We start from the raw sequence: 24,683 nt of genomic DNA, 5'->3' as shown, positions 1-24,683 counted from the left end.
TCACCAAAATCGAATCGATTCGTCCTTGTCACATACCCAACCTGTCTCCCAAATTTCGTCCAAATTCATCCATAACTATTTAACACATCCTGCTCAGAGACAAACAGACAGGAAAACAGACATGGGGTGAAAACATAACCTCCATCCACCTTCGGTGGCGGAGGTAACTGCAGATCACATGAGAGACAGCACGGAAGAGAAAGAGAAATAAGTAGAAGAACCAACATCAGACGCTTCAAACTTGAGTTATGATCTTCAAAATGATTTTCAAAGAGCCCATAACATGACCGATCGAGTCAAGAATTTAATGAGTCCCACCAAAGGGGTCTTGGAAGTGAACAGTTCATCTTTGTATAACAAACAGTCCATACTTGTGCCAAGTGTGTTGAAATCCCTTCATTCGTTCACAAGTTATCGTGGCAACAAACAAGCCCATAACGGACACACGGATGGACAACTCCAAAACATGGCCTTTGGCTGCAGAAGCATAAAAATGCACTTCCAATATTGCAATTTGTTTCATGTATTCAAGATTACTTCCATGAAGTCTGGAATTAAGATGAGAAAAGGTAGTTACAGGTTGTATTGACAGGCCACTTTCTTTGCTGTATGCAAATTGTAGTCATTCAGTACATCAGGGAAAACCCTTTACCAAACAAAGAAAACCTATATATCATAGTTACCAAGAGAATACTGAGCTGAAATTTGTTCCTTTGTAAATGTATACAATATGGTGTTCAAAGAGAAGAATCCACACCACAAGTTGTTAAAATATGCACTGGTACAGGAAATCGATTGTTTGTTTTTATGGATTTGCAGAAGCGTGGTTGAATGAGACAAGGTGTCGGGACCCTAAGGGTATGGACAAAAAGGGGTGTAAGGAGGGCAACTGGGGAAACCCCAAACTCCATGACACACTAAAAATATAAAAATTACTTTGATCTCAGAATTGATAGTGGGGTAAGAAGGTAAAGGAAAGGAGGGTGGTGTGAAAATAGGCACGTCATAAAGAGAACGAGTGTTGGCTTGTTAGATGGAGATTCCTGTAAAGACCAAGACGATCAATTTCATCACAACAGCTTTCGTGAACTCCATTTCTTATACCAATCATTCAAGCTGCTCGACAAACCACACAGATTATTCTGTTTGCGTAAAGATTTACAGAGACAAGGGGATTGATGCTTTTAGATTTTAAAATAATATCTGACGGCACTCATGGTTTATGTATCATGAAAAGCTGCCAGTATTTTGTAGAAGCAAGCAAGTATGAAGATCATCATCATCATCATTTTATGGTGGTTTCCATGCATGCATGTGTATCAGGAAAAAAATTAAAAACGACAGTCACCAATAACTCAAAAGTGGCAATTACGAGAAAATAATTTTTTAAAATCCAAAATTCCAATTTTTTTTCAAAAATTAGGTGTTGAATAATTCAAATTAACAGAGTCGATAAAGAATAGGCTGCAGGATAGCTTAGAGGTTTTAAAGATAGGATGCTTTAATTTATCACAAATTCTTGTAATTGTTAGTCATGATGGAGGTTCCGTTGCAAATTCACTTCTCCACCGTCTTTGCACTTCACACGCATTTTCAAATTTCCAATACCACTTCAAAATTACTTTGCATTATTCAATTGTCAAGCGACCCTTTGCCATGTTGTTTACGCTTTACATTATGGGTATCATTTCGCTTTTATCTTTGCAATCAACATCATCTGTAAGGTGTATGTCACACTAATTTGAGACGCATTTAAATTGGGTTCCACAATGACGAAGTGAATAGATATATATATATATATATATATATATATATATATATATATATATATATATATATATATATATATATATATATATATATATATATATATACACACACACAAGGTGAATGCACCCGACATTGCCCAGGTTCTTTTTGAATGAATTTAATCTTCTGTACATAGGTCTGACGTGAGCCCAGTATCAGTTCCCTATTGGGCCATGGTAGTCATAGCCTAAAGAATACCTCTGAGGGGGAAACAAAAAATGCCGGGACGGGCCTGGGAAGGTTATGGGCCAGGTGGCGAGGCCCCTCGGCTGGGGATTTTAAAAGGTAGTTTAAATTTAAAAGGATTTTACGGCCGTGGCCATCGTAATCAATTTCAACAGTGGTCACGGCCGTAAAATCCCATTAAATATAAACTACTGTGTAAAATCCCCCCCCCCAACCCCCCGGCCGAGGGGCCTCGCCACATAGCCGATAACCTTCTCAGGGCCCATCCCACATTTTTTGTTTCAGAGGTTTTCTCCTATATTTCACCGTTCAGGAGATTAGTGCATGCAGACAAGCAAACAAACAAAAACTTCAATACATATATATATATATATATATATATATATATATATATATATATATATATATATATATATATATATATATATATATATATAGTGACGGTTCTGGAAACCAAGACCCCCCAGGCAATGGCACACAACATATTGCGGTTTCCGAGGCAGCTATTTCATTTTTACTTCTTCCAGATTGGGTCTTCCCCTTGTGTCTTATGGGTTACAAAGAGAATATGCATTGTAAGGGACTAATTAGGTTTTTTCCAATTCTTCCACATTTTCTTCTCGAGACACGAACCTCTCCTCATATGACCGAGCACATGCTGCCAGCAGCCTAATTTGCATATGTGCGCCAAAACCTTGTTTGAATATGCGCACCACAACCAAACTCATTTCCATCTCCATAGCTTTCTTCACCACAATTCTCCCACAATGCCAGCGATAACTACCCGACCTGCTTCAGATACACCGGACTTTATCATCATTCAAACTTGCCTTTCCAGCCTTCTTCCATGATCCACATCGCTATCACCCAACGATGACGCTTCGACTCCACAACCACACCAACCATTACAAATGGCACCTTTTACACCAAGGCACAAATGTGCGCTTGCCATTCCTTCATGTTCCTCTGGTAGCAGGGACCGCCCTGCTATCCAGCAAGCCCGATGCGCTCTTCCGGGGAGTTTAATCGACAGAAGGGGACGGCTGAACGTCGGCCCCATGTTGAGTCGGGAACTGACATGCATGGAACAGTCGGAGGACAACTGAAGGCAATTCCAGCACAGCAACCTCTTGGGGTGGGTGAGGTCACCCTTCAGCCCTTAAGTATCGATAGGATTTTTCTGTATTTTGCTCCATCCATTTTCTCTTTTATCTTGACAAGTGTTTCAGTCCCTGTTGATGAGAAACAGCCGCCATCAGCCCCATAACATGATGCTGCCGCCATCATGCTTCACAGTAGGGATGGTGTTCTTTGGGTGATGTGCTGTGTTGGGTTTGCGCCAAACATCATGGTTTGCATTTAGGCCAAAAAGTTCCATCTTGGTTTCGTCAGACCAGAAAACATTTTGCCATATGGCTTCAGATTCTCCGGCATGTTTTTGGCATACCTCAAATGGGACTCAAGGTGGGCTTTTTGAGTCATGGCTTCCTTCTTGCCACCCTACTGTACAGGTCAGGCTTGTGTCATGCTTGGGATATTATTGTCACATGCACATAGTGACCAGTCTTTGTCATAAAGGCCTGCAACTCTTTCAAAGTTGCCATTGGCCTTTTGGTGGTCTCTCTGATCAGTCGCCTCCTCGCTTAGTCATCTAGTTTCGAGGGACCACCTGATCTAGGCAGGGTCTTGGTGGTACCATATGCCTTCCACTTCTTAATGATTGTTTTGACTGTGCTCCAAGGGATATTCAAGGCATTTGAAATATTTTTATTCCCATCCCCTGATCTGTGCCTTTCCACAACTCTATCCCGGAGGTCTTTTGAGAACTTTTTTATACTCATGGTTGAGTCTTTGCTTTGAAATGCACTCCCCAGCAGAGAAGACGTACACGAGATACTTCAGGTACAGCTGATTTTATTCTGAAATGATCAAAACCACAACAATGCAACACAGGTGAAGGCCAATTAACTTGGTATGTGATTTTGAAGGTGATTGGTTACACCTGAACTAATTTACAATTCATATTTTCAAGGGGTGGACACTTATCAAACCAAGACATTCTAGTTTTGTATTTTTAATTAATCTTCTAAAATTTGTTTTTCATTTGGAAGTTGTGAGTTACGATGTGTAAATGAAGGTGGGAAAAGTCTGATTTAATGCAATTCAATTCCAGGTTATAAGGCAAGAAAAGGTGAAAATTTCGAAAGGGGGTGTAGACTTCCTCCAGGCACTGTACATGAGGATGCCAATGCTACATATCCCCTCAGCTGCGAACTGGTTTCATCACTTGTTGGGGAGTCATCAGTGACAGTGTAGAAAGAAACGCTCACCCTGAGGCTCCCAACCATGTATCATTGCAACGTCAATAGCAGTTAACATGTAAATAACAAGACCCACTGCACGTGGTACATGCAGAAAACATAGAAGCGATCCTGCAAAAACACAGCCATTACAAAATAATCTGGTAATTGATTTTGATGCTGCTGTTCAAATACGAAAGATGGAAAGTAAATTACATTTTAAAAAGTCCCTCGTAATTAATTTTTCAAAAACAAAACCCGAGTTGGACGAGCTTTTTCATTTTGCGTGATTGTTGTAATATATTGGCACGTCGCGTCAGATGCATTGATACGTTTTCTTGCTGGCTTTGTGTCCTTGATAGGGCTGAATGCTCTTGAGGGCCTCGCTGGGGTTTGTTGCTGCGTTTCCTCCTCTTACTCTTTTCTCATTTATTCATTCCCCTGATGCATTCCCTTCACCCCCCCCCACCCCTGGCCTCCCCAACCCTCCCACCTACTATTGTCACCTCGCTCTTCCATGAGCCACAATTCGCAAAGTGAATAGAAATATAACAGATTAAAAAAAAAGAGGAGATAGAGATCTCCAAAGGGCATTCCCATGAATGATCACCACCCAAAAAGGGGTAGTATGCAATGGTCGTATGAAGTAGAGTCAGGTGTATTTGTTTTTCAAAGTTAAAAATACATTTTAAACACCGAACATGCAATTCTGAAGAAACATTAAAAACGCATACACGCATGCTAAAATTATCAGAGATGAACATATGGACGATTACTACGTGTATATCATTTTGGCGAGTGCTGGAAAACTTGGCTCGGCTTTCAAAGAACCACAGAATTGAAGAATTTAAAGAAGTATTACAAAACAAACAGTGACAAATGGCAAATTAAACAGGAAGATGACGATGGTAGCATTTGGAAAGGAGACGGCACGGGGGAAAAAGTCCAGGAAATTCCAATGTGGGTTGCCTTGCAGCAAGTCAAGGAATTACTATGACAGCCTCGGAAAAAAAAAACAAAAAAAGAGGAAAGGGAAAGTAATTTCCTCGAAGAGAAATTGTGCGGTGGTTTGGAAAAAAAAAATATTGAAAAGCAACTACAACTCTTCGCCAAAACCTAAAGCCTGCGACACACTGAGGCGTTCTGTCCGTGCAAATCCCAGGTGATTGAGAGCTATAGCTCCACCACCGAGGGTGAAGGAGGTTATTTTTTCACCCCTTTCTGTCTGTTTGTCTGTGTGCAGGATATCTCAAAAGGTTGTGGACGGATTCGGATTAAAATTTGTGGACAGGTTCGGTGTGTGACAAGGACGAACCGATTCGATTATGGTGAAGATCCGGATCCGGATCGGACTACGAGAACTTTTAAAGTGATTCTTCACCACTGAAAGATTAGGCTCAAAATCGATTATATAGCACGATATTTCACAAATGTACTGGGGCCAGATACGTTGTCGTGGATCAGGCATTACAGGGTGGAGGTATACGCTCTACCAAGTGCCCTTCTTGTATTGTAGTTGTGACAGGATGGTGCAGAGGTAGCACACTTGCCTTTGAGCCATCTTGCCCAGAGTAGCAATGCCTTCCAAATCGGCTCCAATCGAATTTCAGGTTTGTGAAAGACTTGTGCCAAACGACTACCGAGCTGACCCCACAAAAAGGTGGGATTTTACAGTTTCAAACATTTTTTGACTTTCATTTGCTCAAGCTGGACCCTGAATTAACCGGGGTCATTAAATAAGTCGGATTGGTAATACTGGTACAGTATTAGGAAAATTACAACAAATTTTCTTTTTAATGGCCCCGAAGCAAAAAAATATGAGACCGATTCACATAGATTTCAGGGGGTGTCAAATGTGCAGAAATCCCACACACTTTGCAAAACTGTAGGCAATTCACTCAGTGAGTCGAGCACATCCTATTCAGCACCAATTAGGGGGCGATTCTCGAACGATTCGAATCTTTTTTTTTTCCTTGTAGCACACACTCAATTGTGAGGCATACCAGAAGCAAAGACAAATCACCCAGGATTGGAACAAAATAATCCCATCAGCATGTTGTTCACTTAATTCTTTTAGGATTACAATGTTCCAAAACGCTCCTCATTTTTGAGCACAACAAGGCGCTGGCAGGACTGCCTGTAGATAAGAGCATTCTCAGTTATCGAGCCTTGGGTTAGAGTCTCGACCCAACTATAAACCGTCACCTTGGCGTTTGACATGCAGAGTCACACGTCATTGGGTGCGCCATCCATTGGACCCACATGCCAGCACTGGTTGTTGGTGGATGTTAAATATCCCATGGTATCCTTCACACAGAGCAAGCGAGTTATCAATGGCACCCTGAACAAATTCCAAATTCCGACAACCTTCAGTCGAACGTCATGCCTGGTCAGCCAGTTCATGAAGGGCCTGGGCTTAAAACAATCTCTGGCAACCACACAAGGTGGAAATAATTGAGGTGTGTGTGTGTGTGTGTCATTAGTAGTACAGTCGTAGAGGTATGGTTGAAGAGAAAGTGTTAGGAGGGTACATTAGAAGAGTGATAAAGGGCAGATGGAACGTTGGGGATGGATGGGGAATGAGGGTGGTGGTGGCTCAAAAATGATACCAACATGTGCAGTACATACTTGATATAATATGTATACGAGCCCTAGAAGCTCTTCACAAGGACCAGAAACACTCAACCTTGAGTCTGAAGCTGGAAAGATATTCTCCAGATTAACCACAATTACCCTTGAACAACAGTACTAAATAAACGATGAATCAAAGTGAGACAGGAAGGAGCTTCCTTTGCCCTCATGTTAAAATCCATGGATAAATGTTTATACCCTCTTATGCTCTGTGGTTTAAAAGAAAGGTTCCCCCATTCGTATGCCATTTTAAAACGGAATGACCTTATCTTGTTTTGTGTCAGGGTGCAGTTTGACAACTTTCTGTTGAGCCGGAGGCGTAAAAGGAGTACACATACGGACAATGGGGTTCGACCTCGAACCAAGCAGCTCGGAGGAATATTTCACCTCAAAAAGCAGATAACGATTTGAAACAAGTAAAATTATTTCAAGCCAAATGTCCTCTTAAACTTCAAATGATTTATCACGCCATCTGATGAGATGTATTTCATCAAATTATCGGATCTTAAGCAAAATGCATCATTCTGCGTTTCTTCGAGGAGTTAATAGGAAACCGTGAGAGTTTGTTTTTTTTTTGTTTGTTTACAAAAAAAAACAAAAAAAAACAATAACCTAATTGTGATACACAAAGAACTTTGGTGCAGGAGGAGGCCGTTCGGCCCATCATGCCTGCGCTGCACGGACCCCAGTATCGTCATCCATCCACACACAAGCCAATATCCCCATACCCCTCTATATCCAATGCATCCAGGTACCTATCTAAACCCCATTTAAACTTATCTACCCCCTCCGCTCCACTACCTTTCCAGAGAGAGACCCAGAGCCCCCCACCTCCCCCCAACCCCATATTAAAACTGTCCAAACTCTCATCTTCTTTACCCTCAAGCTGTGGCCCCTGGTCCTATATACTGCACCGTCCAATCTGCTGAAAGACTGCACAGCACCTAATCTTGTGCCCACCTTTCATTAACTTAAACATCTCAATGAAATCCCCTCGCAAAACACATCAAGGGTTATTAAATGACTCCAATAAACGATGACGTTGCAAAGTGCAAAACCAAAAACACAGCGTTTACCTCCGATTTGACAGGACATAGTTTACAGATCAAACTCTTAATATGTGCCAAGCCTTGAATAATTTGGCAATTTCCTTCCTGGCCGACATGTCTGGGCACAATGACTTTTCGGTGCCATGCTCCAGATCTAGAGTGTAGATGATGAAATAGTGGATGATGAAATGGATAACCTATTTTTATGTAAAATGAGTGGTTTGGCTGAAGAATGCCAACCAATATCCGGAGCAAAAGTGAGTCAACACCCTGTCAGACGTTAGAAACTTCTTACAAGAGTCAACTTGTGCTTTTTCCACTGAGCACACGCACCCTGCGATGTAGGATCCCGTTTACTGAACACGCTGTCCAACATTAATCTCATTTAATCTACTGGCAGTGTCTACAAACCCAAAGCCACACTTTTGTGAGAAATGCAATCACAGTGAGATATTTACACCAAAATTATTGCATAACCAGTTGACCAGGTTAATACAGCCTCCGAATAACAGCAGTGCTGACAGGATGGCCGATATCCTGTACGCGCACAAGTACGCACACTTTCCTCTCAGCTGTCTCGCCTGGGTATGAATCCCAACCCAGTGATAAACCGTCAACTCGGTACTTCACACGTTGAGCGATTCATCAATGAGTGTGCCGTCCCTCGGATGGACATTAAACGGGAGTACCGTCTGCCAGCATTAATTGGTGGACGTTAAAGACCCCACGATGTCCTTCGTGAAGAGTAGGCAGGCGAGCTATCGCCAACACCCTGAACAAATTACAAATTCCTGCCCTAACCCGCAGAGGGCATTGTATCAACAGCACGACCGTGTCCTCAGCCAATAATGCTACCCCGCAGCCTTGTGCTGCTTACAAACGAAGAAATATCAGTGTGCCGGAATGATGATTTTTCAGGGTTTTTTTGTGTGATTTGATTGAGGCTCGTGGAAAAGCTGAAGCAGAATGAAAGTAAACCAAATGGAAAGTGGCGAACACCAACAGCAGAGTCGAAGTGAGAATGAGATCAAGGGTAGAGGAAGGGGGACTCATGGGGGTGAACGAGCTGCACACAAGCTGAAACACGGCAAGAAGAGGAAGGGGAAGCAGGGTTGAAACAGAAAAAAGGAACGAAGCAAAGGAGGTGAGGGAGAGGTGAACAAATGGAAAAGGAGGTGCTTGGGAATGGGGGCATTTGAGGTAGGGATGAACAGCTGTTTTGAAGTCCTGTAGGGAAGAATGACTGACCAGATTGGGGAAGTGGGTTCCACAGGTGAGAGAAAGGTTTTAGTTATATTCAAGATAAGACTACACCGATGATGGAACAATACAAGCCGAGCTATCTTGAAGAACAGAGAACACATTTTGCATACACCTTAACAAGCCAGTTCATACAAATTGATCTACAACAAAAATAATTTCCACACGGAAATGCAGAATGCAACAAAGCACAGCAATAACAAAGTGATCTCATAAAAGCAACAAGCATAAACTTTGGATTATTGCAATCCAATGATGTGATACGACGCCGCAAGAACTGCATCGACCAGCACCGATTTCTCCATAACGTCAGTACCAAAGCTGTATGTACACAGTACAAGTACTCAGTGGGCATGTTGATGATGGGACATCACTGCAAACACCGGCAGTGTCAACACAGATGCCACGTCCTGTGCAGCCCTTGCTGCCTCCTTCCCCTCCCTCCCCACCATGTTTATGGGCTATCGAAGGTGAGATGAGAAATCCGTCCAAATGGTCAGGCTTCGGCCGTCCACAGTCTGTTGGTGACTGGGTGAATCATGCAGCAGCTGCATGCAGATGTCCATCCATTGGGACCACACTCTGTGCAGAGCGTTGGTGCTGCCGAAGCAGTCTCCTTGGCTATTGGGTACAATCCTGGACGGGTCGCCACTCCGACACAGTATACCAGCATGCTGGCACTCATTTTGCCGACCTCAGAAGGATGACAGGCAGAGTCAACCCCACCTGGTATTAATTCAACAGCTGAGCAGGATTTGAACTCAGGATCCTAGGAATCAAAGCCCTCCTCCCTCACCATTAAGCCAACACCAGGCATATGCAGATGTGGACGTTGGCTTTATGCCCAAACCATCTCAGTAAGCAAGTGTACCGTTGTCCAGAAAGATTAATTTTGTTGGGTATATGATCTCGCCACCGAATATCACACAAGTCAAACCCATGTACGTGTACATAAATGGTGTCAATTACACAGTGAGAACATAAGCTTTCATGCACGTGAGCTTGAGTGAGCTGTGGTAAGGTGTCATGCAAGGAGGCCACGACACAAAATAAAGCCATTCAGCCCGTCGCACCTGCGTTCAATCGACAATCCCATTTATCAAACTTGATCTCTCCCACGAACAATCCTTACATAATTACCATCTACAATCTATTTGGTTAATTGGTATTAAATAATTGCTCTCTAAAATCTATTTGTTCGATTTATATTAAACACCGATATTCCAGAAAGCATCAGCAACATCCAATTCAGACTCGAGTGACAGGTTCTACATGGTCCTGACGCTGGCTCATAGGCTCACTCTCGTGAAAGATGTCACGAGTTAAAGCATCTTGTGATATCGAAATAGAATATGTCTATGTTGCAGATGGGATAGCCGGCTTTATATCCGGCACAGAGAAAATAATTACTCAAATGCAACACCGCCGACTGGAACAGCACCAGAACAGTTGTGACTGGAGGACGTGATGGATCGTGAGAAGCGGTAATGGATCGATAATTTTTTTTTTTTATCCCACAATGTTGAGCGTTCACGGAGAGGTTTGTATGTCCATGTATAAATCAGTGTACTTTTACATTTGTTTCAAGGACATCAACAAACAAATCAACCTGATGGGATAAGAACCTGAAATTACGAGGCAAGTGCATGGATGTGAACACCATATACATGCGCATAGGACAGACACCACACACACACACACACACACACACACACACACACACACACACACACACACACACACACACACACACACACACACACACACACACACACACACACACACACACACACACACACACACACACACACACACACACACACACACACACGGTGTTGAGAAAGGATGAGGGAAGCAAGCGCAGACACAGGAGACATACACGCACGCCCATGTGTGTGCAAGCACAGGAGAAGACACGCGCACAGATGAGGGAATGTACAGGAGACAGGCGGAGGGAGAGGTAAATCAAATCATTCTAAATCGAGGAACAGTGTGTACTTACTCACCCACCTATTGGTCATTCCTCCCATGTTTAAGCCAAGATAAAGGGTGAAGCCTTGACAGAAGAAAAAAAAAACATAGAAGGGCACTCGGTAGAGCGCATCCCTCCGCCACGGAATGCCTGATCCACGAGAACATATCTGGCCCAATAAATTTTTGAGATATCATGCTACATATCATTTTGGCCACATCTCTCAATGGGGTAATTGTGTCAAATCAGCCAAAAAAAATGAAATTCTGCCGTGACCCCCTCAGATTTTTTTGAAAAAATTCTCAAAGCTACCTTAACATATATGAGGAAGGTTTGCCAAGTTATAGCTCAAAATTCCAAGTAGTGTCCGAGATATGGCCCTTCTATTTTTAGAAGGCCCTTCTAACAATCCCTTCTATTTTTAAAAAGGCCCACTATTTAAAAAAAAAAACATGTTCGATGAAAGATGTAGAATAAAAGCAATGGGTGTGCTTTTGAAGTGGAAGCCATGCCAAACATTCATAAGTTGGCACCACAATGATCAAATTGTGTTTTTTGGTCAGAACACGTATGTGGTTACTTTCATTTGGCTCACATTTTTTTAAAAGGATGTTTTAGTTTAAGGCCGCCACCAATCTCAACTACAAATTAAGACACATAATGTGATCATAATAATCACCATTATATATATTCATTTACATATCTAATTGTTTTTATACTTAGTGTACATTGTACGAAAGTCTACATCCATTTGTAAATGTAGGTACAATATATGATTCAACTTTTTTTCATAATTTCATATCAAATTGTTTGGACAAATGTACTTGGATCCATTGTACAAAGTGAACAGTGATTAGTTTTATAATTGCCAGGATAAAATAAAATGTAACAATGAGCATTGGCAGTTACTGCAGGGCTGTGTATTAGGTTAAAGCCTAAATAAGAGGGAGTTGTGCTTCATGCCTAACTTTGGAAATGATTTGGTGCACTTCTTTAAGCTTTACTAAACTGATTTATATCTTGTTAGATTCCACTTAAGTCATACTTCCTTATAATATCTTTATTTTTTCTACATGTTTGTTAGTAAAAATTTTATTTTAAAAAAAAGTAGCTGTTGGGACTGCAGAATCATTAGAAATTGATGCATTTAAAAAAAATTCGTTTAAAAATAGAAGGGATTGAGAACAACTCTTGAATTTTCTACCACAGTTTGCCAATGTATGTGTCTTTAAGTGACAAAAATTTAAAATAGCTGTGTAACTGTCAACATGGTGAACACTTGGGGTAAAACTGGGGGTAAATTTCAGTGTCGTTGAGTCTGGAGCAAAGTTCAGACACCTATTTCACCCAAGATTTTTCTCCAAAAAGTTTCAGTTTTCTTGTGTAAATGATCCAGTCACTAGATTATGTAAATCAGGCAACTAAATTATCCATGATGAATAAACTGACTGTTGGCAGCAATTTGAAAACTCAAATTTTTTTGACTGCATGTTACAAATTACTACTTTTGAGAGTACTTATCTTAAAAAGTATTTTAAGTAGCACATTTTTTGATGTCAGATTCTGAAAGCCTCACTAATAGACACCATTTGTGTGAATTTTTAGAACTCTGTTTGTAAAACTCTGGAATTTAGAGCCCTCCAAAAATGTTTCAGATACAAATCTGCAACTCGCGACTGCCAGAATTGAAACACTTGGGTGTTTGTAGGGCCATATCTCGGACACTACTTGGAATTTTGAGCTATAACTTGGCAAACCTTCCTCATATATGTTAAAGTAGCTTTGATAATTTTTTCAGAAAAATCTGAGGGGGTAACCGCAACCCCCGGCTGAAATGACGTGGAATGAGCCAATGGTGAAGAATCACTTTAAAAATTAAATAACTGTAGCAGCCGGATCTTCACTGAAATCGAATCAATTCTTGCTTGTCACGCACCCAATCTGTCCACCAAGTTTCATCCGAATCTGTTCACAACTTTTTGAGATATGCTGCACACAGGCAAACAAGGGTGAAAACATAACCTCCTTCCACCTTCGGTCACAGAGATAGTAACACACCATACCTGGAGTCGCTTGCAGTGATCAATTATACACAAGACAGCAAACGAACGCAGAATTGTAACTTTAACTTAAATTACAAGTTGAATGGAGCACAAATAAATGGTGATTAGTGTACTTGAGCCAAAACGAACTGGATCCAAAGGCTCAGCAAGTTATGCTGGAAGTGGAAGAACGCGTTGGCGACATGGTGTTGACCTCAAGGGTTTACCTTGGCCACCCAAGGTGGACGTAGGTAATGCTTTCACCCGTTTGTCTGTTTGCCTGTGAGCAAGATATCTCAAAACGTTGTGGACGGGTTATGACAAAACCAGGTGGATAAGTTGGGAGGGTGACAAGAACAAGCGGATTAGATTTTGATTCAGGTTCGGATCCAGATCCTATCAAACAAAACGTAAGCTAATCAGCCTGGTGGAGGTATGTGCTCCACAGAGTGCTGTTGTCCCCCGCCCCTCCGACAAGGTAGAAGATGGAGGACATGAAAATATAGTCATCAGTTTGCACCGATCAATCCGTCCGTGTACTTTTGCGTACGTGATATTTCAAAAAACGTTGAACATTTATCTTTCATATTGCAGATACCTGTGCCTCATGACATTATCTCAATCTGATGAGATCACGGCTGTGATTGGCTGAATTATGTTGCCATGGCAACCATCTCGGAAACTTGGCTTATGCAGGGAGATTTGAAAAAACCGTTGAACGTTTATCTTTCATATTACAGATATCTATCTGTTTCTCATACCACCCAAAAGGCGGAAGACCTAGAGTACCAGCTCCTTGTTCGTCATGCGATCCCGATCTACGTTCCCGATAATATTTACAGCTTACTTCGCTTTTAAACGTAAATAGATTTTTTTTCTTCCTTTTCGTGACCTTTTCCCACGTTTCAATGGGACCCACCAACCGTCGTTGTGACCCACAAACTTGGTGGGTGCGTTCTTGGTAACTCGGCATAAAACTTGAAACTTCCTTCCAAAGTTACAATGCAGTTACCAAAGCACAAACTGAAGTTCTCAAGCCAATTGCGTTGAACACACTTCACTCGAAGAACCACCATTGCCCCGTTTTGAGAGCGCAAGAAACAACGCAAAGGAAGTGTTCGCCTTGTTACTACCGACAGGTGCCTAACTGTTAACACGGACTGAGGAGTCCATGGACGATGTACATTATCCCATCAAAGGTATTAATTACATTAAAATCAATTAATTAATTAATCATCTTTTCGTTCATCCACATTATTTATCAAATGTTGCTCCAGCCGACTCGTTTATAATCCTCCAATTTTGAAATAGCCAGGTATGCGAGTGGTTTGTTTATTTATTTATTATCACAATGTTGGACGAAGCAAGGTGTGCGCACGAGGAAGGCACAACAACTAAACGGACATGACGTACGGAAAGACGGAAACTACCTGTTTACGCACTTACCTAAAGCCCGGTAACCCACGGCACCGTCACAGGTGTCCATGATCCGGCACAGAGACTGCATGACGAGAGGGGGGATGTCGTACACGAAGGTGTCCAAGCACAACGAAGCCCGACGGGGCGAAGCCATGACGAGTCGGTTCCAGAGACGGGCGACTGACTGCTGAGAATGGGGTCACGAGTCGACAGCGGCGGCTCCGAGAAATCAGGAAGTTTCACTGCGACGTGGGAGGCGGGGCTTGGGGAGGTCAGTGTGGGCGTGGCTTCCTTTTTTTTCTGGTCGTTGTCAGAGAGAACGAAACCGCACGTCATGGAACGTGTGTTGATGTCACACCGACGACTTGGGTGTTATTTTTGTCTCTGTATATTGTCTCCAACCTTGTGTCTGTTTTTATCCTTTCCCCTCTCCTCCCTCATTCTTGTGTATTCCAGTTATATACGTGGGTGTGTGTATATATATATATATATATATATATATATATATATATATATATATATATATATATATATATATATATATATATATATATATATATTTTTTTTTTTTTTTTTTATTTATTTTTTTTTTTTTTTTAAAGCACATGTCGATTTTCCTTTAGGAAAAGTAAATATAAAACGATATTGACGAATACAAGGTGCATCTTTATTTAAAATTCACACAAAGTACAGGTGAGGAACTCCTGAATAAAAATGTCAAAAAATGATGAATAAAAACTTGAAATAATTTGGTGCCACAATGTTTACCTGCACCACCGAAGGTGAAGGACGTTAGTGTTTTCATGTTTCTTTCCTTCTCTCTTACAAAATCGAAGATTTTTTTTTTTATTTTTTTTTTCAAGTACTGTATGTTGGTTAGTCGATTTTGTTATTCTGTTTTTGTTGCCAACGGGTCAAAATTTCAAACCGATCTTCACGAAACTTCACCACATGGTGGAATTTGTTAAAAGGAAGAAGCCGATTTGTTTTTGAGGTCAAAAGGTCAACATAAGCCAAAGGTCAACAAGTAAGGTGGGATTTCTAAAATCCTAAATTTTCATCCCGTTGAATTGAAATTTGAAGAGGATTTATATTTCAGGTCGCTGAATTTAACCACCAATTGTTTTTGAGGTCAACATGGATCAAAAGGACAACGTAGGCCGTATTTCTAAAATTGTCAGTTTTCATCCGATTCACTTGAAATTTGAAGATGAGTTGCATATTTGGTCATTGAGTTCAACCACCAATTATTTTTGAGGTCAAATTTGTTTTATGGATTTTGCAAGTATTGTGCTCTGTATGACGTCTTCTTCTTGTTTGTTGGTTTGTTTGTCTGTGTACAGGATATCTCAAAAAGTTGTCGACGGATCCAGATGAAACTTGGTGGACAGGTTGGGTGTGTGGCGAGGACGAACTGCTTCAGTTTTGGTGAAGATCCGATTCCGGATCTGGATACGATAATTATTTAATTTGTAAAGTGATTCTTCATTGACAGATAAAACCAAAAACTATATACTACTGTATAGCATATTTCAAAAATGTAATGGGCCCGATATGTTCTCATGTATCAGGCATTACGTGGTGGGGGTATGTGCTCTACCGAGTGTCCTTCAAGTTTATACCGTTTTCTTTCTTTCTCAGATAAGACAAATAACACATTAAATCAAGATGTCAGACACCAATCCATTTACAGTGGAAGAGAGGCTGGTAGCAGTGGTGTGGTACCACAACACGATGAAACAGGTGCAAGAAGACCATGAAGGTGTTGTAATTATTGTGTGACTATAATGTTTTATCATTATTGTTGTTATTATGTATTACTATTATTTTTGTCGTATGTTATTACTCTTCTCTCACCTTGGTAGATGGTATAAACAAATCTTATATCAGCAGCCAAAACCATGTCTGTGGACTTATGACTCACACTGTAGTTTTGTCTGCAACAATCCCCTCCTAACTGCTACCCTCGACACTGGTTACAACGTCATCCTCCTACTCCTCCTCGCAGTGCTGGATTAACCATTTGCAGACAAGGCATTTGCTTGAGGGCCAGCCAAAAATTCGGGCCAAAGATTATTTTCTCATTAAATATTTGTCTTTTTTTTGTATTAAATATTTTGTTGTTGAATCAGTTCATCTTTTGTCTGGGGTCCATTTCCATAAGCCCGAGATCTAATTTTAATTTTTCAGGCCATTCTATAAAATTTCAAAATGTGCCTTTGGGCCAGCCGAGGCTTAATCCGGCACTGCCTCCTCCCACAAAAGAGAATCTTCTGTTGCTCAATGACATGACTGATGAATCATCCTCTTCATGGGTCACTATATAGTTAAATATCAACATCCTAATTTTATCGCATGGGTGAAGACATCAGGAATAATGAATGCACTCTTTGATTCACATTTTCGACACTGATGAAAGTCCAAAAAAAAATTTGCCTTAAATAATTAATGGTGTAAATATAACTATTTAATGGAACAATCATATGTGGACGTCACCGAAACTCCAAAATTGACATTTAACAGTTCTTGGACCGACGTGGAGGTTCCAAACCCAGTTCTACCTCTGGTTACAACCCCAATGCTGGCCTTAAGTGGCCACACAAGGCCGGCAGCTGAGCAGGTAGTTTATCATTACTCCGGTGCACTACTCCAGCCCGGGGAGTCGGGGAGGTGGGGTGGGGTGTCTGCTAGTCACTACTACGTATAATGATGATGATAGTCTATCATGGTCAGAACTCCGCACACTCGCTTATAAGCTGTCTAGCCTGGGTTCGATTCCCAACTCAACTTTAATTACTGTCATCCCGCGGTGTTTCACGGGCAGGGTGATTCATCAATGTGTGTGCCATCCCTCGGATGGACGTTAAACTGGGCGTCCTGTCTGCCGGCATTAGTTGATGGACGTTAAAGATCCCATGGTGTCCTTCGCAAAGAGTAGGCGAGCTATCGCCGGCGCCCTGGCCAAATTCCAAACATACAGAGGGCACTGCACCAGTGGCACAGCCTCACCCTCAGCCAATGATGCAGCCTTTGTGCTGCATATGAAAGAAAAAGAAGACGATGGTCAGAAAACTCGAAATCGCTGGGGTGCATTCCATCAGCAAGCAGCTTGCTCTCGCTTTCCAAGCTAGTCCTTCTGTCTCAACCGCTTTGCAAGCCGCTCGCCTAGCTGCTTGACAAGAGAGCAGCGATTAAAAGAGGTGGTTCGTTATGTTAGCAAAAATTTCTGCCAACATCGGATTCAAAACGATACTTCAACCAATGAAATGTTCAGACATATACCCCTGTTATGTATACTCCTAATATTATTAGCCCCCGTTAGACAGGACTTAGTCTGAAATGGGGGCTTATGGATTTGGTCTCGATTTTTGTGTCCGTGCATGCATGTGTGCGTCTGCAACGATAACTCGGGCATGTATGTACCGATTTTATCTGTACTTGGCAAAAAGACGACATATGATGGTGTACATATGCACGCCATTTTGTTTTGCGATGCAATCAAAGATGGCCAACTGGCGGCCATTTTAGTTCTTAAAAAAAACCCGGTGTCAAACACGTCCTCAACCATTTCTCGGACACACAGTTGCTCTAACTTGGCACACAGATAACGAATGATGTATTACATGCACACGCCATTCTTTTTCGAGATCAGATCAAAGATTGCCGACTGGCGGCCATTTTGTTACTTAAACGTGTCCCCAACCATTTCTCGGACATGTATGGTCCGATTTTGTTCAAACATGGCAAAAGCACATGACATGCACTGATGGCATGTGCTGATGGTACATGATGGTATGCACTTGCATCTAACTTTATTTTGTGATCTGATCAAAGATGGCTGACTGGTGGCCATTTTAGTTGTAACCCCCCGCCCCCCTCCCTGATGTTGAACATGTTCTCAACCATGTGGTCTGATGAACCGATTGGTGCGGAGGAAGAGCAGCAGATATTTTCTGGGAAATTGGTCAAAATCAGATCCAGAAGAGATGGATTACCGTTGGTTGAGATCTGGGTTGGGAAGTTGACATATTGTGTCATTCACAATGAGTTGCAGAAGTCTTTTGCTGAAGTGCCATGACAGGTGAGAGAGGTACCCACACTCAGCCAACTGGCAAGATGGCAATTGAAGTCACCACATATGAGAGAGAGAGATAGAGATAGAGATAGAGATATATAAATATATATATATATATATATATATATATATATATATCAGATCAGATGAGAGGATAGAAGTTGGTCCATGTTTTCGGATTCATCACTGTTTGGTGGACTGTACAACACACGTATAAACATGACGTGGGAGAGGACGGGAAGCTGTAGCCAGAGGTATTCCTGGGGGTGTGACGGAGTGAGGAATAGAGTTTTTGATGAAGAGCAATTCCGCCACCAGGACGAGGCTCAGGTGTGTCACACCGGAGGAGGGAGTAACCAAGGAAAAATACTCAGGAGTCAAAGACGTCTTGAAGGAGGAAAGTTTCTGTTAGGCAGATTAGTCTGGTTTGTCAGTGGCAACTTATATGGAAAGATGTCAGGTTTGAGCGAAGGCCCCGGATGTTTGAGGTCTACACTGTTATGGAAGAGGGAGGGGAGGAGGTTTTGGGTGCAGGGGAGGGGAGGGAAGGGTAGGATAAGGGAGGAGGTAGGGATCGTTGACAGCATGTGGGGGATTGCAGAAGAGCTAGGGCGGAGGGCCGGATGTTAAGGGTATTCATGATCTTTCAAAGATGCTCGCGATACCCCATCTAAAACTTGGCTGATCACCCCAGGACGATTTTCAATGATGCTGTAAAAGATCACTGATGAAGCAGATGTCACATCCTTCATTCCCGTCTTTATTCAACAATGACCTTTCTTCCACGCAGATTCACTGCAACAAAACAAAATGCAAAAAGTTCCACAAACAAGACGCACAGGTCAGCATGGCTTACGGCGATGCATGTTCATCATAAACCTATAGGCACCAAATTCTTCTTCTTCTTCCAAATTACTCATTAAATTTACATACAGACATATGAGATCATCGAGTCGATAACCCCCAGGGGGGGGGGGAGGAACAAACAATAGCAATGCACAAAAACTCGTAACAATGCTCTGCAAATATTACCAGACTCGGTATAATAAGGAACCTTCTGTAGCCCAATAAACCTCATCCTGCCATTTGGATAGAGTCGCAGGCCTCACCAATTGTTCCATATAATCAGTTATCTGATGGGCAGAAAAAGTTGCTATCACAAAAAATGTATGTACTGCCAAGATCGCGACCACCTTAGGGCGACGTAGCGAAGACAACAGTAAAATGCGGTTCACACAAGGGTTGGAGTCACAAGATTGCAAACGGCATATACAAAAAAAAGTCCACTCGCTCACGAATGGCCCTGATCCCAAATGGCTGAGGGTCATAAAGCAAGATGATTAGCTGAGCGAAACGCGTGACATAGCAAGCCCCATGAAACAGTAAAATGCAAATAGGAAGCTTCAAGATCATAAACCACTGTCATCTCACAGCAGCAGAGAAAATTGAAACTTAAACCAGGTTTGTTAAAACGTGGCAGGATCAAATCAAGGCTGATGTACAAAGCAGGCATGAGAGTGAGTCTAAAAAAAATTGGCTGAAAAAAAAACGATGGGCCGAGGCGAAAAAAATTTTTTAGGCCGGGGTTCGGGGGCCGCCCAGGCCCCCGAACGCTAAAGGTTCCAGGTGTTCTCACCTGCATTCTACTGCATTTCCTGGTCCCTTTTAAGAGGATTGTGTATAGTGTTGTCCTTGTTAACAGGGTAAAAGCACTGAAGACAATCATTGAAGACATGAAATTCATCTTGCAAATTATTAATCAATGTTGTAATGTAAATTGTTGTCAAAATCCATTGTACAAATCATGAATCAATCTGTAGGATAATATTCTTTCATTGTCTTTATAGCAAATTAAACAAAGTTGACAATAATTGATACCAAGTTGCACTAAAAGTTTGCATAATAAGTTCACAATTGGTAAAACTGTTGCATCCACTGGTTGTTGAGTTCTTGAGTCGATAATGTCGACAGGCGCCTAACCACTGAACATTGTTCACTTCTTTGTCTTTTGGTTCAGGTTGTGCTTTTTCTTGCTTGCACGTTGGTGGGAAAGTCTTGCCTTCTTTGCAGCCTTCTCAGTCAGTTCTTTGGTCTTGCGCTTGGTCAACTTACTGAGAGCAGCTGCACCCACTTCTCACCTTCTTTCTTCTTCTTTGTCCCTCCTGTCTGCCAGTTCTGCCTTGTAGGTTTTGTAGGCTCCCCTCATGTTCTTGCACAGGTCTAGGTCTATGGGACTGTGCAGTTTGTCAGTCCTACTGTAGTACTCCACTGCAGTTTTTCCTGATGATCGAAGATTGTACTTTACAGTTGACACCCCTCTTTAACTTTAACTCAAGTACACAAAGATTGTACTTGACAGTTGACACTGCGCTGTAGGTCTCCATGTTTAGTCGGTGTGATCTGACATCCAAGACATCTCCCATGAGATTGAAGGCACTCTCAACTTGTGGCCCATGGAAGCAGGACAGCAGAGCCTTCACCATTCTTGAGAGAAGGGGGTACTTTCCACCTTCAAAGACCTTGGTCCACCAGTCGTCGATGTGAGCAGACTCATCTTCCTGAGCTGGTGGCAGGCTAGAGTCGATCTGGAAACTCTGAACCTCCAGTTCAAAGGCATCACATTCCTCTGGTGCAAGGACATTTGTCACCAGGTGTGGCAACTTCAGGAGCTGTTCCTGGCTGACAATGTGCCCTCTGCTGAGTGGATCAATTGCTGAGGCACTTCTGAGGACAGCATTATGCAGGGGCATTTTCTTCTGGAGGTATTTTCCACATGTCACATAGGCCTTCTCCACACTCTGCAAGAAGTCATGCACTTCTCCATCTCCACTACGGGCAGTGTTGACAATCTCAGACACACCAACTCCAAGAAACATCTTCTTCACTTGTAGCAGGTTGGCTTCCTCATCCAGGTCGAGGGTCTGAAGCCTCTTACCTGAGGATGGCAGCTTCTCAGGTTTGACAAAGCAGGCCATGAACTCTCGGACAAGGTCCACCTGCTGGTCATTGAGCTTGTGGATCAGTGGGGCCTTCATCTCAAACAGGAGGACGTACTTCTTCAGCAGCGGGAACACTGATGTATAGAACATCAATATCAGTCTCATCAATTTCTTCTTGTGGAAGACTCGCTACAGTATACGCTCCTTTCGTGCCTTGCCATCTTTGGTCATATTCTTCTTCTTCAGAGCATCATGGATCTGGCGTATTCTCTCCTTGGCTTTTGTGTCTACGTGCCTGCGATGGTAGACCTCCACAACTTGTGACAAGTAGTGTGTGCGATCAGCTTGAGAGAGGAAGCCAAAGTAGAAGACAACAAAGGCATCCCACAGCCGCAGAGTGTCAACACTGACATCATACACAGAGAGCCACCTGTGACTGACATACCGCTCTGGCATGGTATACCTGACACCAATCAGCCCACAGATTTCCTGCAAGAACTGCTTTAAGTCAGGTGACCAATTGAAGTCATTGTAGATGTCAGAGAGCATGCGCTCTGCGAAGTTGTCGAATGGGTTGCTCAGCTTCTTGGACGCATTGTGAGCATGGTGACAGGAGTCCCCATCTATGTCCAACATGTGCGGGGCATTGTTTTCCCTGATGCGAACTTCGACTCCTGACTTGGATCCCCACATGACTGAGCAGGAGTCCATGAGGATGGATATGCAGTTCTTCCACGGTAGCTCATAATTCTTCAACAAGTCAACCAGTTCCTGGTGCAACGAGGCACTGTCCACTTTGATCACAACAAGGGACTCTAGATGCTGCACTATGACCTGCTTATGCAGTGGGCTGTAGTAACTGGCCAGGACACATAAGACCCTCTGATGGTTTGTGCTTGTTGACTCATCAATGTTCAGAGAGAAGTATTCCCCCTGCAGTGCTGATATCAACTGGTGATGTACGGTATGTCCTAGTCCAAACCTAAGCTTGTAGGAAGCAGATGTCCTGTCCATTGTGAGCTGACCAAGGGCCTTTGCATCCAGGTTGAGTACTTTGGCCAGGCTTATCAGTTCAGGGGCAAGGCTGAATGGTAGGGAATGCTGTGTGAGGAAGGCAAGGACCATGGCTTGAACATTGGATACCCTGTCACCTATTGGTACAGCAGGCATCAGTGTACAGGGGATGGGGGCAGTAGAAGCAGCAGTGCAAGAGGTAGCAGAAGGTGAGGAAACACCTGGAGAAAAAGCAAAACCCAAAGCCAATCACCATTTATAATACGTGCTTCAGAAAGTGAATACAGTGACTGGTACAGTGATTACACTAAGCCTCAGACTATTAGTCATTGCCAGGTGCTATTGGTGGTAAACAAGATTGACCCAATTCTGAGTTGTGGCTTGCTTGCCAATTAACATAATTTATTACTGTAGTGAAAGTGCACCACACCACACTACACTACATTGACAGCATAGATGTCTACTGTGTACATGTATACTGATAACTGTACATGTATAAAGCCCAAGGCTATATTTACCAGGAAGACTGTAATTGGATGCCCGGATTCTCTGAATATCACGATGCTTCTTGCTCTCCGCATGGGATTCCAATGACTTGTACCCACGTCCTCCATAAACAATCTCCTTTGAGCACCATGTGCATACAGCCTTTCCTGGCTGGGCTACCTTTTGAATGAAAGCCCACAAGCCACCGTACCGCATGGCATACGCTCCAGCCATTCCCACTTCCAGGAATTCATGCAAGTCTTGTCAATTAGTGCAGCCAAACAAGCATCACATTCCCCGACAGCCTGCGGCTACTGAATGCGGCCATGTTTTAGAAGCGACCTTGGCCTTGCACACTTAGAACACCACGCCTCTAGCTCGATTAATGCTGCTGTGACAGTTTCAGGAGTAATGCGGCGAGGTGGTCCGAATGTTTTATGTTAATGAATCTGGCAATGATGTCAGTGCAGAGTGCCGGGAATCTGTATTAGGGACCTCGGAATACTTTTTTATAAAGATCGTCGGCGGCGTGAAATCACTCCCAACAATTGACTTCTCATGCTGGATGTCAAAGGTGCTGCAAACGGCCGCAATATCCCGGCCCCTAATTGCCATACCGAGGTGGCAATTACAATTCAAGGCTGCCGAAGAAAAAAAACAACACAATGGTTAACAAATAACAGCTGAATAATATAATGTGCAATACGATCTAATTACTGTATATCCAATGTCACGGACGTGTCAAACCAATAATGGAAAGTCCATGGAGTTCGCAGAACAGATGCGAAGTGAATGACAAATCAATGTGTCGTGTCACGCTTCAGCTTCAAGCAATAGGCACAACTTGTTCACTGGTTCGGTCAAGGTTGTGGACTGAGTACGGATTTTTGCACTCCAAACGAGCCCTGACTTATCTGGATAGATATCAACAATTTTGCCCAAAGGCCATGAGTTTCTGGGTGCGCTTGAATCTACCATCAGCACGACATCGCCAACGTGTGCACTGCATTGAGGATGTAACCATTTCTGCCTTTCTTGGAGGAGTGACAGGTACTCCTTAGTCCACCTTTTCCAAAAGATGTAACTTAAATACTGGACTTGCCTCCAGCGGTGATGCACGTACAGGTCTTCTTTTGTGAAGACACTTAGTGGCAAATTCTGCTCTGCCTTGAACAAAAGTAAGTGGTTGGGAGTAAGATAATCCAGATCATTTGGGTCATCTGAAACTCAGGTCAAAGGTCGACCATTGATGATCGCTTCAATTTCTGCCATCAGAGTGTGGAGGCCATCATCGTCAACCACCTGTTCCTGCAACAGGCTGACCATGATATTTTGTATGGTATGGATTTGCCTCTCCCAGACAAAACCACTGGATTTGCCTCTCCTAGTTGAAAACCAAGGCAATGTCACAGCACTGTAAACACTGGTTAATGGCAGCTTGATGCCGGGCAGCTGTGGCCTTGTGCAGCTCACGCTTTGTACCAACGAAGTTGGAACCTTT

At 42.6% G+C, this 24,683-nt stretch overlaps 2 protein-coding genes and 1 long non-coding RNA gene across 3 annotated transcripts in view; 1 reads left to right on the top strand and 2 right to left on the bottom strand.

Annotated features, from left to right (window-relative positions):
* LOC147018096 (interleukin-1 receptor-associated kinase 3-like) overlaps window positions 1–14,886 on the bottom strand; it is a 75,573-nt gene extending 60,687 nt beyond the window's left edge. The window contains exon 1 of the mRNA XM_085897444.1: window positions 14,696–14,886. Coding sequence (XP_085753570.1) covers window positions 14,696–14,822 — 127 coding nt within the window. The 5' untranslated portion in view covers window positions 14,823–14,886. The remainder of the gene's footprint in view (window positions 1–14,695) is intronic.
* LOC147018095 (uncharacterized) lies at window positions 14,714–16,781 on the top strand. Its single transcript, XR_015062282.1, has 3 exons — window positions 14,714–14,939; window positions 16,012–16,096; window positions 16,310–16,781. It is a non-coding gene; the product is annotated as an uncharacterized LOC147018095 (long non-coding RNA).
* A 5,090-nt stretch (window positions 16,782–21,871) lies between these two features.
* Window positions 21,872–23,416, bottom strand: LOC147018094 (uncharacterized). The gene is made up of 2 exons (XM_085897446.1): window positions 23,215–23,416; window positions 21,872–22,917 (listed from the first exon to the last, which is right to left on the bottom strand). Exons 1-2 carry the CDS (start codon window positions 23,414–23,416, stop codon window positions 21,872–21,874), a joined length of 1,248 nt encoding a protein of 415 aa, XP_085753572.1.
* Between the last annotated feature and the right edge of the window lie 1,267 nt (window positions 23,417–24,683).

The sequence above is a fragment of the Eptatretus burgeri genome, chromosome 10, assembly GCF_056783735.1.
Source record: "Eptatretus burgeri isolate ZD-2024b chromosome 10, Ebu_testis_v1, whole genome shotgun sequence".
NCBI lineage: Eukaryota > Metazoa > Chordata > Myxini > Myxiniformes > Myxinidae > Eptatretus > Eptatretus burgeri.
This window is presented reverse-complemented; position numbering and strand designations above follow the sequence as displayed.